Genomic DNA, 17130 nt, shown 5'->3' on the forward strand with positions numbered 1-17130 from the left:
CATGGGTTTACTTTATCCTAGGATATAGGCCTGCTATCTTCCGTTCACATCAAGAACAGCCCCAGTATATACTACACAAGCAGGGTAGCCAATCCTAAGGGTTAATTCAAGAAAAAATTACCCAACTGGGGTAGCCAATCCCATCTTATCCAAGGATTTCTATCCCCCGGAGAAAAACCATCTTCACTACACAGCCACCCTGTCCAACGCAAAATCGCTAACCCCTGCATTCCTTCTTACAAAACATGCATTTTCAGACTAGATACATGCCAAGATGAACCTTCAACATGACAAGAACTAGACCCATCTTTCCTGGTTGATACATACTTGTTTTATCAAACTTCATTCATATAGGCTTTCCCCACAAGAATCATAAAAGAATTTCTATTTACAAATACACATCACAGCCTTCTTTCAGAGATTCACTAAACAATCACAAACACATTTGGAACAATCAAACCTCCAACAGAATTATCAGAAGTACAACTGCCTACATTGCGAGACTGTAGTCTCGAGCGGGCAGTAGGGACACTTGAACGAACGGGTACCGCTCTTCGACAACTTCACTATAGACTGCTTACACAGTACATGCCCACATGGCATGAGCATAGGTGGGTTTTCTTCGCTCCCTTGATCTCGAGAAACAGGGCAAACAAAAATGGAATGAAACTCAAACTCTTTCCCCAAATCCATGGGCACTGGTAATTGCTTCATTGCTAGCCATTCTTGTTTCTTCGCAGCCATCACATTTGCCAGTTTCAGAAGAGTGGGCAACCCTTGAAAACCAGCGGCAATAGCCACACTCAATGGGCTTTCGTAAGATTGGCCCAAAAGACTGCAAAACTGCCTAGCCACCTGTTAAAAGTAAAAAAGATAAAATAATGCCATCTCTAACAGCTTAATCGTTTGGAGTAATTGGTTGTTTCACATGGTGTCAGAGCAATTTAAAAAATCGACACGTAAAGGCCAACCCAAAAAGAGGGGCCACATGTGCCACGTGTAGGCCAACCCTAAAAAGAGGGGCCACACATGAGGGGGAGAGTTAAAGTTTAAAAGATTAAATAACGCCATCTCTAACAGCTTAAGCTTTTGGAGTAATTGGTTGTTTCACATCACCTCTTCAGCTAGCCTCTCCCAATGGGTTGGAGACAGGAACTCAGCATATGGGGAATCGTCAAGCCGACCAATCCATAAAAGACACGCCATAAGCTTCTGAATCTCAGTCATGTGTGTTGAAGCAAATGGAGCAAGGTATGTTCTAACATAATTCAGTGCCTCATTTCGACTCCCCTTTTGCAATATCTCCACGAATTGCAACCGGTGAAGCTCAAGTTCGAGGGTCGAGCTGTTCTGCAAGAGCTGGTCCCGGTGGGTGGCTGTCCATTTAAGTGCAGGTTCGAGGTTCTTACATTTCATCGCCTCAAGTATTTGATACATCTCTAGGAATTGAGATTTAAGGGCAGTGGACTCTGATTCTTTAGCTTCGGTTACAAAGCACTCACCAAGATCAAACAGGCCTTGTCTGTAGAAATGGAGGGCTATGATCTGGTTCACTGTATGGATGTCAAAGTCGACATTTCTGTATGCCTTGGATATGTCTGGATTGAAAGATTTCTCAAGGACTTTAGCATACTTGCTCAGTGCAACGTTCAATTCCCTCTGTGAACCCTCGAGTTGATTCGTTGGGTTAATCTCATTCAGCTTAGTGTTGAGTTCAGTGAGAATGGACTTTTGATCAATGGGAGAGGCTGTGTCATGGGTTGACTGCATTTTTGCCAATGCGTGTTTGAGTTCTCGCCCGACTTGATCAATTACTTCTTGGGTTTTGGATGAAGATAACTTCTGCTTCTTAGAAACTCGGTCGAACGCATCTTTAATGGTGCCAAGCTCCATTTTAGAGTCGTCAGTTGAGTAGGTGGATTCTCTGCATAGGCAAAATCACTGGCCGTCACTATAGAATATTTATATTTGTAACAGATGTTAAAACAGAACTTCTAACTGGGGTTATGTCAGAGAATATACCAGTCTAGTAAAACTATATTACGTACTTATGTCGTCTTGCATTACGAGGTGCAATGCACAATGTTCCACAGTAAAGAGATGCTGAAGATTTAAAACAGACTGAAAATGAATTGTAAGAGAAAAAGGGGTTGATTCAGAGCTGCTGACCATAAAGTTGCATCAAAGTGAAAATAGGGAAAGATTTTTAGATAAATTAAATTGATAATTACCTGTATTTGAAAAGATAGAAGGAAAGTTTGAGGTGCGTTCATAGTGGGCTCTATCTAGATTTCTTGATAAATGCTTTTTCTAGGAATCAGGGTAAAGAGATTTATACTAAATGAAAATCTGGAAATGTAACGTACAATTCCTCTTCGGACATTTAAAAAGGTAGGTTATCCCAACTTATAACATAACTGATGCTGCTTAGTTGTTTCCTCTTAATTGTAAATTTAAACGAGGATTTTTCGTAAATGAAACTCTCCAAAAAAGCTTGATTGTCCCAAAATAATAGCTGTCACTAACGCATTGTGTGTCTTTCATATTTTCATAATTTCATTCCCATATCTCAATCAATAGCATAGTACATTCATTTTAACTGGAAAACAGGGATCATTGAGAAATTGCATATAACAATTATTTACCTTTCTAACTTTGAGACACTTAATTTGACTGCAGATGCAGTTTGAAATTATTAAATGTGTCAATTGCAGCTTTGAGGGTCCTGCTTTAGTTCAGCTTGCACCAGAGACAAAAAAAAATCACCACAAGAAAGTTCGGTTATGAACAGCAGACATGCATATGACTGACGAACAGGATTTTTTTTAATTAATTTCAGTAAATGTGCAACTATGATCAGTGGAAAAATAATAAATAATCACCCTAACATCTAAGTTATGACAAAAGCCAATCCAATATCTGAACTGACATTCCACAATAGTGGAAATATCAAACATAACAGTACAAATAGAACTGCTGAAAAGTCACAGTTGCGTGAGCTGGAAACAAGAATGTTCAAATCCACTACACCAAGCCGATTTGACACAAACAGAGACGGTAGAGCTGTCAAAGTCTGTTCCAAAGCTCTATCGAAACCTATTTGGGAGGTAAGCGATTGTGGAACTGTGCCTAAAGCTGAATCCCAAAATCATTGAGCATACGGCTCTCATTATAGTCTAAGGGGGGGTTAGTCGGGAGGGATTTCAGCGATCTTTGGCGGATTTGAAGAATCCGCTGTTAGTCGTAGGTGCCTTTTTTAGCGAACTCTCAAATGCGCCCTTAGTGGAAAGTTCGGCAAAACATGAACTTTCACCGCTGCGCGAACTTGAAGTCACGGGTTATATGTAAAAACCTTGCTTATAATGTTCACCTCATCGAGGTGAAACTTTAGAAAGTCCACACGTTTTCGTTTTCGCACAACCCGTCTCTCCAAAAAGAAGAACGAACCGTAATCTCAAGAACAAGGTATGATGCTCTCTCTCTCTCTCTCTCTCTCTCTCTCTCTCTCTCTCTCTCTGTAAAAAGAATAAACCTTAATCTCCCTCTCTCTCTCTCTCTAGAACAGGGTATGCTAATTTGCCTCTCTCTCTCTCTCTATCCCCCACTCTCTCTCTCTCGTTTTTCCTTCCTAATCTCATGAACCCTAATCTTACAGCTTGGTCATGGAAAAAAGAAAGGAAGAAAGGGATTTGTTGTGGTCTCCCCCTGCTCTGTCTTTCTTCCATCTCCTATTGTTTTTGCAATCTTGGGTTTGAGGGATTTACCATGCCTTTGTTTTTCCTATTTATTATGTTGTTTTTAAACTTTTTGCTCTACTCTTTTTTTATTCTTACTGTTCAGTTTTAATCTCAGGATCTTGAGTGCTCAAGGAAGGGATTTTTTTTTATCTCTGGATCTTGAATTTGCTTGTATCCATATATAATAGCCCAACTAGCTCAGTGAGTAGCCATTGTATGAACATGGAGAAGTCTCATGAGATTAATGGAGTATTGGTCACTATCAAGTTTCCATCTCAAGGGGTTTTCATAGCTAAAGAATACTTAGGATCAAGAAAGAGGGAAGAGAACCAGACATCCTATCCAACCTGGACCTTTACGAGACCATGTTGATTGGAACTCCTTAAATTACATACTAACTAGGATGGGTTAGGATGTGCACTGAAAGTAGTCATCAATTCCTATATACACTAGAAAACACATGTTTTAAGTCCGGACTGCAAGCAGACATCTATGTGTTTTTTAGTGTGCATTTTGCAGCAATTACTTCTGTCACTACAACTGCTAGCTTGGGATTTCTCCAATGTTTACAGCATTTTATTGCATTTAAATGTCAATAAAATGGGGAATAACTTCTTATCATGGAAACTTAGTATATGAACCATCTCTATCACCCAACAGCTGCACATGCTAATTGATGGGCCACTTCTTGGATGGGTCATAACCCGACCTGTATGCAAGAACTGATGAACATGGTAATGGGCAAAGATAAATAAAGGGTCTGTTGATGAGATGGTTAGGACCACTTGATTGTTTGTGATGGTTTTAAGGCTATCATGCATGCAAGAAGTGACCATTGATCCATCCGTTGGACTGTTTAACATGGTGCGTGCATAGATGTAGAGATGGTATATAGCTCAATATACACGTATGTGCACATCCTCAAAAACATCCCCATGATTTTCTTTGCAAGAAGATCTTTTTGTGAATATACATTTGTGCCACAATTACTTCTGTCACTTGAGTATCTCATTAGGTTAACAACATTTGAGTATTTGTTGCAAGCTGCAATGCCTAGTATCTCATCATATTAGCTCAAATGAGTTTCTCATGTCAATGCTATCTCTTGTAGAATGTGCTTTTTTCAATATGTTGATCATATTAGCTCTACTCTGAGTTTCTCAAGTAGAATGTGTTTCTTTCAATGTGTTTCTCATCATATTAGCTCAAATATGAGTTTCTCATGTCAATGCTATCTCTTGTAGAATGTATTTCTAGCAATGTGTTTCTCATCATATTAGCTCAAGTATGAGTTTCTCGTGTCAATTCTATCTCATGTAGAATGTGTTTCTTGCAACCTCCTAATTTCAAATTATCAAGATTCTAATAAACATTAATTTGTTTGTCTCTATTGGCATGCCAATTATGAATGCTTTTTCATTTTGTTAGTTGCAAGTGAAAAGACAACATCTCCCTATAAGCTAGAGAGAAGACATTATGTTTGTGAATTTGATTACCAATGAGCTTTCACTAGGAAAAGAGAGATAAAAGCTACCACACCAATGTTCACGCAATCAGATTCTGTACTGGGCAGTTGATTGTTTGTCTTAATTTGATGTGATAAGGGCTGCATTTGACCATAGAGTGGCAGCATTGGCAACTTATCTTTTTTGTTGAAACTATAAATTGTTATAAAGATTATATTCTCAAGATTCTAACAAATATCAATTTGTTTGTAGATGTCAAAGCCAGGAAGAGCCAAGGGTGCATACGAGCAATGGAGTGTTCAGGAATCTCGAGAACTACTGAGGATATTGGTGGATGAAGCCAATAAAGGAGCAAGGCAGACCGATGGGTCTTTTTCCAGGAATCTCGAGAACTACTGACATCTTTTTGTGGTTTTGTGGGGATGAAAGTTACTAATTTAGATTGATATCTTTTTGTGGTATTGTGGGGTTGAAAATTGGTTATCTAGACTGATTTGTTTTTGTGGTTTTGTGATACTGTGGGGATGAAAGTTACTTATTTAGACTGACATATTTTTGAGGTTTTGAGGGGATGAAGATACTAATTTAGACTGATATCTTTTTGCGGTTTTGTGGAGATGAAAGTTACTTATTGGATATTTTGGATTTATATGACAATTTATTTGCTTCTTCTTTTTTTAATATTATTATGTGGTAAAAGATGCTTTGGATTTTATGGATTGATAATGTGATTTTTCTTAATTTTGTTATATGTTAAATGTGGTAAAAGATACTTATTTTTTTGTTGAGTTGAGTTGAGTTAAATGTGGTAAAAGATACTTATTTTTTTGTTTATCGGATATTGTTCTTCAATTTATTCATGCAGACAAATTATGTGCAACTGCGTTGTAATCGTTATTTCTAAGTAAATGTGGCACCAACTATTTCAATGAAAATTTTCTAACCATTCAATCATAAATCTTGGAGAAATGCTTACCTAAATAGGCGGTTCAGATCCGACCTTGGAATGATCCAGCTATCCATTTGATAAGTCTTGCTTTGGGTCTCTTGTGGCCTCCATTGGAGATCCAGAGCAAGCCCTATTAAGTGGGCGGTTTAGATCGACGGTATAGTTGGCCAGATTTTGGGGCTATAGGAGATCCAAACCAAGCCCTATCAAGTGGACGGCTCAGATCAATCTAACAACTAACTTATTACTGGCTTAGACAGGAGAGCCTACCCTGTCCAAAGTGAAATGACTACTTTGGCCTTGCACTTTGTAGGACCCACTAATGCATAATATTACTTAGATATTTTAGTAGGGCCCACAAATCCATGGGATCATAGTAAAAATAGATTATTAAAAGTCAAGGACTTCAAATTCATGTATTGTTGATGACTAACGGGTGATTTCAATGTCTGCATGACTCTAAAAAGTCCCCGCTGGAGTCCCCAAAGTCCAAAGTGTCCGCATGTTAAAGTCCAAGTCCCCAAAGAGTCATGGACAATATGGAGAAGTCCGCACATTAATGTCCGCACGTTTAAATCCGGCACGACTAAACCCCCCTAAAACTTCTAAAGTGGATTGACAAATTAAAAGAATACTTCTTGGGTCCAAAAAAAGTGTTGTATGCCAAGGTTATTGATGGCAGTGTCTGAATTAGAAAAATTAGTCAGGCATGATAAACTCAAAATCCTTAATTCATTGGCCTGCGTAAAGATTGATACACAAGAAATAAAATGTTAAAAATATAAAGTAACTAAAATAACAGCAAAAAAAAAAGTACAATGATTTCTGGAATACCAAAACAAGTGGGTGGAAATACCATTTCTTAATTTAGTATAACGATTATCCATCAAACTTTATTATACTTCTTTTATTTTTGCATAACTTCCTTGTTATATATGCTGCATAACTTCTAAGCATTTATCGATCTGATTGTACGGAGATGGTATCGGCACTGGCAGTACATTCTTTATTTTACGCTTTTATCATTGGCTGTTACAATTCCTAAAGACCCGTCGACAATCAGTTAAAGAAATTTAAACAGAGAGAATTGCCAATATCAAGACAAGGGAGATCAGATGTCCTCTCCCTTATTTTATTGCAATTGTCATATAACTTTCAATTAGTTATCCATAATTCCATATTATTTAGTTATATCTTTAACATAATTTTTATCTCAAGTAAAAACATACATAACCTACAAAAATAATAATGATTGCATGACTAAGGTAATTGTGGAGGTGATTCCAAAAATCTAATTAGGTGGCTTTGTGGTTTGGTTGTTCCCCCGTGGAGATTCGCTTCCCTTTTTTATGAGAATTTTTATAGCGTGGCGGGGTCGTCTGTTGTCTTCAAACGCGTCAAAAGATCAGCTAATGATATTGCAAATAGGCTTGCCAAAGGCAGTGTGGGGAGACTGAACTACGAGTTGTTTGATTTCCTTCCCCCTTGACTGTGCTTTTTCCCTCTCCTTTTTTTTCTGTTATATTCCTCTTGTTCCAGTTTTTTCGGGTGGACCATCTCGCTCTTCCCCTTTTATTTAATGAAATTGCTACCATTATATACACACACACACACACACACACACACACACACACACACAGAGAGAGAGAGAGAGAGAGAGACTTGATGGGGAAAGGAGGAGGATGATTTAAAGTTTACAAGCGAAGAAAGAATCGTGGGAAGGAGGACTGATTTTTGCACGAGAGATGGATGTTCACACATGCTACATATACCACATGTGCTATGCCACATGCCATTGGCGTCCACTCTATGTTGATGTTTTTCTTTTAGTTGTTTTTTTATTTATTTTTTATTTTCGTCATTTTATTCATAGCCTACTTTTTAGGCATCAAATCTCATCCGTTTGGTGTGTTTTAGGTATTATTAGAAAGGTTTTTCAATAACCTATCTAATGGGCCCAAGATCACATGATTTGGATGTGATTTGAGCAAGTTATGAATGTTTTTAGGAAGTGATATAGGTCTATTACGGGATTATTATTTTAGGTAAGTTTTTAACTTTATTAGTTTGCTTTGGGTTAGATGAATAGTTAAGATTAGTTGCTTAGGTCTTAGGTTATCTTATATGTTTTCTTTTCTTATAAATACATCTCATGAAAGCAATGTAAGGGACTTTTCAATATTGAATAAGGAATTAAAGTTTTTGCAAAAGAAGCTATTGAAGCTTGGAACTTTTCTCTTCTCTCTTCTTGGTGGCTTGGAGCCATTCTTCTCAATCCTCTTTCATCTTCTCACTTCTATTCTCCTCTCAAATCAGCCATAAACAAGAAAGTCACTAGTTCAATTTTTTGTGTGTTCTTGAACCCTAAAATACAAAAACCCAAAATCCAAATATCTCCTACATCGAAGGACTTATTTTGGGATTAAACCTTAGCCAAAGCAATCAAAATTCATAGTTTTATAACCCTTTTCGAGGCCAATCAAATTTTCATACCTTTCAAGCCCCAAAACTTGCTTTTGGGAGATTGAAAGCGTAATTGGCCAACATAAGAGCTCCTTAAACCTGAAAATCCAATTTCTTTCATCATTTAAATCTATTACTTTTTAACCCACAGCAGTTTACCCAGAATTTTCAGATCTGTCCAAATTACCAAAACAGCCTTTTGGCCTAAATTGAGCCGATTTGATCCCATTTTGTTGATGCAAAAATTTATTATTGTTTTTCATCGGATTACTGCTGATTCCTCATCCTAAATAAGGTTTAATTCATAGGTTTTTTATACAGTTTTAATTATTCTACTTGGTTGCACGTTTAAAACCCCGTTTGAGCCTGATTTTGCCCTTAACTAGTTACCCGAAAGGTCTTCCAACTATTGAGTACTTTGTGCAAGGTTTATTTAATTGCTAATTGATATTTTCCCATCTCTTATTGCTGTTTTAAGCCTTGATATTGCTGCTGTCCTCAAAATAAATTCGAAATAAATCAACCTAAGTGGTTCCCGTAGGTGCCTTTAGCCTTTAGATTCAGCCCTAAGAGTTCCTATAGTCTTTAATCTCATTAGGAGTGTAGGATTTTCCCTAATTTAGGTATTGTCCTGGATCACACACATCTACTACAATATAGCGGGAGGAAAAAGAAATTTCTTTTCTTTTTATCTGGGATTTACACGTCAGCATTACTCTTTTACCATTAACCCCTTTGTTGATATCTAACATCTATCTCTATGAGAAATTATTTGAGGGTAAAATCGTAATCTACATACGAAAAGTACCGACACGGGTACCTGTCTATGACAATTACGGAAAAAAACTACCAAGAAGAGGTAAAGACATATGACAATGACGAAATAACTACTTTATATTACTCATGCAGGACACTTCCAAAATATTGACGGATTCCGGGCACCTGAAGAGGAACAACAATTATGGAAACCTCTATCGATTGGAGGGCTAGGATCAGCCTATATCGATTGGAGGGCTAGGATCAACCTATGGAAATGATTTTACGGGCACAACCGATTGATGTTGTGTTCCATCACATGGACGGTTTGGATCAACCTATAACCCTCTATAGATCGGAGGGTTCGGGTCAACCTACGAAAATTATTTTTGGGGCACAACCTATGTAGGCAATGGCCCATCTAATCGACGGTTTGGATCATCATATGGTACGGGCCATACCGTACATTTTAATAAAGTGAGGAGTGCGATCATCAAAATACGGTGAGTAGTGCCATTATAAAATATGGTAGTGAGGACATTAGCACTATAGATAATTTGAAACCATCGTTGTTACTTGGATGTTCCCACGCGGGTCGGGTTCAACCCGAATCCGACAGGTTCAACCCGAATTTGGGTTGGGTCGGGTTAAGCTTTTTCGCAGATCGAGTTGGGTTGGGTTGGGAAAAATCAACCTGAATTGGAAATCGGGTTGGGCTATCGAGCAACCCGACCCGACTAGAAACCCGAATTTGGGTTTCATCTGAAGAAGTTCTATATATGTGTTTTTCTTTTTCAACATTGAAATAGTCTCCACAGTCCACAATGGATGGTTTGGATAATCCTATGGTGCGGGCCATACCGTACTTTAATAAAGTGAGAAGTGTGATCATCAAAATATAGTAGTGCGGATAACATTTCCCTTTGTTAATTGTTAGTCCCTGTTTGGTTTGGATTTTGAGAGCCGATTGTGAGTTAAAAACTGATTATTGGTGACTCACTGTTGGTTCTCAAAATCCAAAACAACCCGGCTTGAGTTGAGGTGGTCAACAATTGGTACCATATCAAATCGGGTCAACCCGACCCAACCCAACCCAACCCGAATTGGAAATCGGGTTGGGTCGGGTTGAGGAAATTGCAAATCGGGTTGAACCCAGTCGGGTTGGAAATCGGGTTGGGTTGGAAAATATGGGTTCCTCGGGTTGGATCGGGTTGAGACCCAAGTTGCACCCCTAACGATGATGAAAAAACTACTTTTCCTTATTCACTATGTGCGGGTCAAGTTACGGAAAGTTTGATATTACGAATGCAGGACACCTGTAAAAATATTGACGAATTCTGGGCACCTTAAGAGGAACAACAATTATGGAAACCTCCATAGATTGGAGGGCTAGGATCAGCCTATGGAAATTATTTTACGGGCACAACCTATTTATGTTGTGTTCCATCACATGGATGGTTTAGATCAACCTATGATGTGGTCAGTACAATTCTTTGTCGGCCCTTTTTGCTAGTATACACATATAAGTACATATAACATGTCTACGTATGGAGATATCACCATGACAACATGTTATGATATTTGCATAAAGGCCATCAGTGTAAGTTAGATAATTAGTTATATACAAGGTATTGATATATGTGTAACCATGTAAAATTAAATAAGGGTGGCCCAGTGCACGAGGCCCCCGCCATTGCGGGGTCTGGGGAGGGCTAGATGTATGCAGCCTTACCCCTGCTTTGCAGAGAGGCTGTTCCCGTGACTCGAACCCGTGACCACCAGGTCACAATGGAGCAACCTTACCGTTGCGCTAAGGCTCGCCCTCAACCATGTAAAATTAAATTTGGTGATAAATGTTACCTTTAAATTTGCAACCCCATTTATAATTGTAGTTCCACATATAGTGGGGATGGAAAGTTCCGCACTCAGTTTTCGTACCTTGGCAAACTAATTGACGGTTCTATGTGTTTACATACTTTTCGTGATTGATTCATTATATACACTCTACATCATTTCTCTTATTCCCTTTCATGGATTTGATTTGTTTATGTAACTAGAGGATAAACTCAACTAAATGGGTGTTAAATTTCATTTAATGAAGAGGCGTCCTCAGGAGATGCTGAGGCAAAACAAGTGAAAGCCAAGATCAAGAAGATATGCGTACTGTTGAGAACAGTGCACACTACCTCAATCCGACTGGCTTGGCTCAAGAACTAGGAATCCCAGCTGGTAACTTTTTTCCTCACACATTCAGAAGAAGTGCGCAGTTAGCTTTGGAAAGCTTAGCTCCAAAGAGAGGCAATCCGAGATATTTGATTGGAAAACGCCCTTAACACAGAGGGTGGACAGAATTTGGTCCTTCAAGTGCTGATCGACATTTGAGACAATGATTTCATTGGGTTGATGTGCAGCCTAGTCCAGTCTTTAAATTTGCTCAAGCATCCAGCATTACCTATGGCACTAGTAAGATCGGCTGAGATAAAAATAAAGTTGTCAGCAAATAACTAATGGTAGATTGCCATATTGCCTCTACGAAATGGGGCTATTATCTTCTTGTTGGATGGAGATTCCTCAATGAATAAGGTGAATATTTTTCATAGCAATGCAGAATAGAAAGGAGGAGAGAAGGTCTCCTTGCCTCAAACCATTTCTGCTAGAGAAGTAGCCCTTGAGGGATCCATTAATCAAATGGAGAACTGAGTGCTAATGCATTGACTGATCAAGCTGCACCAAGTGGAATTGAAGCCTAGAAGTTGCATGAGCTTGAACAGGGGTTGTCTACAAACGCTGTCGAAAGCTTTCTTTATGTCAATCTTATGCAATACCCGATGAGGAGCTAGTACGATGGAAGCTGTGCATGATGTCATGAGATAACAGAATATTATCCACGATCTATCTACCTTTGCTGAAAGCAGATTGAACGGGGTGATAAGCTTGCTTAGGAGACCTTTGTCTCTATTGGTCAGAATTTTAAGTTAGCTTGTAAATGAAATTACGTAAAGAAATGGGCCTGAAAGAATTAAAGGATGTGTGGTGTGCAAGTTAGATATAGATAAAGCGTATGACAGGGTGGAATGGGGTTGTCTAAACTACCTCTTGAGTCAAATGGGATTTGGCAACAGATCGTGGGCTTGCATATGCAGTTGTGTAGTTGTGTCTCACCTGCATGGTGTTCCATTTTAATTAACGGATCCCCATTTGGCTTCTTCAAAACATCTCCACCAAGGAGATTCGTTGTCCCCTATTCTTTTCACCGTAGTGGTTGAGGCTTTGAGCATAATGATCGATAAATCAAAGAGAACCGACCTGATAGATGGCCTTAAGAGTGGGAGATCAGGAGATGCAAATCACTCACCTTCAATTTGTTGATGATACTCTTCTTTTCAGTCGCACAAGAACCTTAAGGCTGGCAACGATCAAACTTCAGTAAATCATAGATTATGGGTATTCACCTTAGAGAAGAGGAGAAACTAGCAAATTTGCCAGAATTCTTGGATGTGGAATTGAGAGCCTTCCTAATAAGAATTTGGGTCTCTTGTGTGGAGGCAACCCAAGCTGGGCCCTATGGTACACTATTTTAGAGAAGATTGAAAAACTTCTGTTAGCATCGAAAAAAAGATGGTCCCTAGAAGGAAGAATTGCCCTAATAAAAGTCATGCTTGCTAATCTCCCTATTTACTATTTGTCTCTTTGTAAGCACAATTTCGTTCGAAACTTTTCGTTCCACTATGATAGCCAAATTTTTATTAATAGTTAAAAATATGAAAAAAAATCAGAAATTGTTAAAAAAAACTAAAGAAATAATTAAATGAACCAAATATGTAGAAGATCCAACATTTACTTAAAGGAAAATCACTATCAGCGAGAATGACTATGTTGACACATGAGTTGACCAGTGCCTGACAAGATGAAAAAATTTTAGACACCAAATTATGAGATTTTTTACCGGACTTTTGGGACTGAATAATGTTTGGACACGGTAGAATTTATGAATTTTTAAAATTGGAAAAATACCATATCGCTTGGAATTTAAGATTTTGACCGGCCCGATTTTTGGAATTTTGTACTAGAACTCTGGAAAGTTGACTTTTTATCCTTTTAGAATTGAGTCTTGAAGCTGCTTTTAATAAATCCAAATGGGGGTCATTCCCTTATTTACATGTAAATCTTAACTAAAACCAGAACGAAATAAAATATACAAACATTCCGTTCCGGAATGAAATTTTCCATCCTTTCCCGATGAAACAAAATGAATTTTACCACTTAGGGTATCGCAGTAGAGTTTTGTATATTTCTTAACAAATCATCCATGTATGTACTTTAGGAATTCAACAGATTTCCCAAAAGTTCATATCTTCTTGGAAGTCCATACGATCATTGTGAACAATGTGTATTATTGTCTTACAGCCCTAAATTCTCAATATTGAAGGTAACTAGCGAAATTAATTAGAAGACTCCTCCATATGCAAAGTAGTGTTCATTCTCCTCTATAGATCCTTCAAAAAATTTCTCGTAGATTCTCCTTTTCATTGTAATTTTTTTCAAAGATGGGCTCTTACAAATTTCAAATATGTCAAGGGAGGTCTCCCATACCTTCAACAATCAGATTTGGTTGATTTGTCACACCTCGAAATCCAGTATCACTTACCATAGTGTAGGAACTAGATTTCCACTGCCTTTCAATTGATTGATGGATTGGTCTATAAGGTTTTTGGCTTATGTCAGCATAATTCCAATTTGATCTCTCATCAAGACTTGTACGTCTCAAGCCACTCTATCCATTCAATAGTCCGTGTATTTCATTTGTTGCATTGTAGCCTGAAAATCATAATATGTAGCAAATGTTGGATTGTTCCTTCGCCTACCACTTTGCTAGCACCGGGCAGAATTTCTAGCATAATTTCCAATTATGTGCAAGAAAATTATAGTCTCTGTTTTCTTTTGTTGAATGGCACTATTGAAGCACTCTTAATTCATTCGGATTAGGTTTACACAGTCAGTTTCTCTTCTGTCAATGATTATATGCAAAAGAGTACTTCTCTCCTCTTCCCTAGATTCTCTATGTGGTCTCCTAGAAGCATTGCAAACACAGTCATCACAGTCACATCATCAACTTTCACTATAGTCAGCAATCTACACTGAGCTTCGGCCTTTAAACTTCAACCACCTAAAACTAGGATTTGAAGCCAAACCCAAATCTGGTAAGAGTAATAAACTTGGCAGAAAAATCTCTCCCAATGATTGTTTCTATCAATCCATTGAGAGAAAACATCAGAGAAAAGACTCAGTTACAAGAAATCATGTAATTAATTATTCAGTCAAACATCAGTAAATAGGCTTCGCATAATAAGTTAGATACAGGAATGGTATATAGTCAAACATCAGTAAATAGGCCTAACATCAGTCAATAATAATAATCGATCAGATAAAAGGTGTTATTTCGACAGAAAACTAAACCAAGGGCATCGACTATTACGAATCAGTGACCGACAACAGAAAGAACATCTGAAACATGGCCATGAAATACCGTAAATCTAAATGTTAGCAAAAACAATATCAGAAAAATAGACATGCCCTTCTAACTGACAACCACCAAAACCTCCCAGAGGACCCAGACAGATATTCTGAGCTCCAAAACCAATAAAAAAACAATTCAAAATGGGACAGTGTGGGTTACTGCTATATATTTAAAGGCACTAATGCAAATTCACTTCGGCCGATTGGGTTGATCTGCATATCAACCATATCAATTACAAACTTGAAATCAAGAAATCAATCGTGTAAAAAATATCTGGAATATCAGTTGAAATTGAATTTTAAAAAAAACATATACTGATGATGTCTTAGGAAAAACCTTGCTGAGAATTTACAAACAGGGAAATAAATGAAAACTCAAAAACGAAGGTCAAGAAACACCTAAAAACATGTGGGTTTTGATGGATATTCAAGAGGAAATACCAATAATCAAAACTCCCAGATGCTGAATATGATGGAAACACCAAAGATTGAGACCCAACAATTTCTATCTCCAGAAGACAATAAACATGAAAGTTCAAATCGAAACAGGAAAAAAAAATGCTGAGGATTCGAATCAAAATTCCAATTAGTAAATCCAATCTCAAGGATAACTATCACAACAACAAAAATAAAAAAAAATCCATAAATTCTTCTTTCAGAGTTTGGATGCAGATTAGAGAGAAAATATCACATTAAAATCTGCAGTCCTACAAATCTTTGATTCAGTTTCAGTTTCATGAAGAAAATGAAATCGAATACATAAATAAGGGGCTCAGATCGATACCTTGAAATATTAGGGTTGGTAAAGAAACACAAAGCGTGATGCAGATCTATTCAGAGTATGGTTTGGAGAGAGAGGATTTTTTAGGGGTGGATTTGAGACAGAGGATTTGTGAAGGGGGGGATTTGGATTTGGGTTTCGAGAAAAGAGTTTGGGGTAAAACAAAATAAAAACGGGAGTCCGTTAGGGAAAATAAAGACAACAGTGCAAATGACTTATGATTTTTTTTTTTTTTTGGCATTTCTAGGGATTCAACATCTCTTCTTTGATGTCTTGGACACGTGTCACGAAATGAGATATTGTTTTTTCTTCCAACGCGGATTCCCGTTTTCCTAATCAACTCTCAATAATAAAAAAAGGCACTGCATTATCATTATGGGCATTTGATTTATTCGCTCCCCCTTTAGGATAATTCGCACCCCTGGTAACGTGAATCGGCGTCAACAGATCGCTTCCACTATGCCATATTTGCAAAAAAGCAGTCTTCTAGTTTGACAATTTTTGCAAATGATGTCATCACATTTGAGTGAATTTTTTCTTCGTAAAATGGCTAAAATATCCTTATAAGTAAAAGAAGTTGATGTAATTTGGGAAATGATAAAAGTAGGGGAGTGATAAATGGACTCCCAAATATGATAAATGGACTCCCCATGTGTCTTTCTCTCTCCTCTGGGTTAGAGAGAGAAAGAGGAGAGAGATAAACACATGGGGAGTCGATTTATCATTTTGGGGGGTCGATTTATCACTGCCCTAAAAGTATCACTTTTTTCTCTCTTCTCGGCCTTTGTTCGATTTAGGGACCGACCCCATCAAAACATGGGGTAAAATTTGGACCCCGCCTAATGAATGGGTCTGAGTAGAGTTGGATGGATCCAGCCTATGCATAGATTTGATATGCTAACACCCACCATCTCCACCCAAACCCGTGCATGTGGTGGGGCCCACCATTTTACAACCATGAGTTGGTCAAGTAAAAACTTTGATTTAATTTTGGAAAATGATAAAAGTATCCCTTTTTTTTCCCTCTCTTCTCGCCCTTTGTTCGATTTAGGGACCCACGCCATCAAAACATGGGGTAAATTTTGGACCCCGCCTAATGAATGGGTCTGAGTAGAGTTGGTTGGATCGAGCCTATGCATAGATTTGATATGCTAACACCCACCATCTCCACCCAAACCCGTGCATGTGGTGGGGCCCACCATTTTACAACCATGAGTGGGTCAAGTAAAAACTTTGATTTAATTTTGGGAAATGATAAAAGTATCCCTTTTTTTTCCCTCTCTTCTCGCCCTTTGTTCGATTTAGGGACCCACCCCATCAAAACATGGGGTAAAAATTGGGCCCCGACTAATGCATGTGTTTGAGTGGAGTTGGTGGGATCCAGCCTATGCATGGATTTGGGTGGAGATGGTGGACCCAGTCATGGTTGTAAAATGGTGGGCCCCACCACATGCATGGGTT

At 38.1% G+C, this 17130-nt stretch overlaps 1 protein-coding gene across 2 annotated transcripts; it reads right to left on the reverse strand.

The window, feature by feature from the left end:
• Window positions 1-277: 277 nt before the first annotated feature.
• On the reverse strand, window positions 278-15832 carry LOC143857685 (protein RMD5 homolog). 2 transcript variants are annotated; one of them, XM_077368121.1, is made up of 4 exons: window positions 15673-15827; window positions 2646-2739; window positions 1117-1924; window positions 278-855 (listed from the first exon to the last, which is right to left on the reverse strand). In XM_077368121.1, the coding sequence occupies exons 3-4, from the start codon at window positions 1891-1893 to the stop codon at window positions 475-477; spliced, it is 1158 nt and encodes a 385-aa protein (XP_077224236.1). In that variant the 5' UTR covers window positions 1894-1924; window positions 2646-2739; window positions 15673-15827; the 3' UTR covers window positions 278-474. The 2 variants fall into 2 exon arrangements, with proteins under 2 accessions (XP_077224236.1, XP_077224235.1); XM_077368120.1 differs by lacking the exon at window positions 2646-2739 and having other exon boundaries at window positions 15673-15832.
• Window positions 15833-17130: the final 1298 nt, after the last annotated feature.

This window comes from Tasmannia lanceolata, unplaced genomic scaffold (assembly GCF_043159265.1).
Source record: "Tasmannia lanceolata isolate RefF3 unplaced genomic scaffold, GAP_Taslan_0.1 ptg000025l, whole genome shotgun sequence".
Taxonomy (NCBI): Eukaryota; Viridiplantae; Streptophyta; class Magnoliopsida; order Canellales; family Winteraceae; genus Tasmannia; species Tasmannia lanceolata.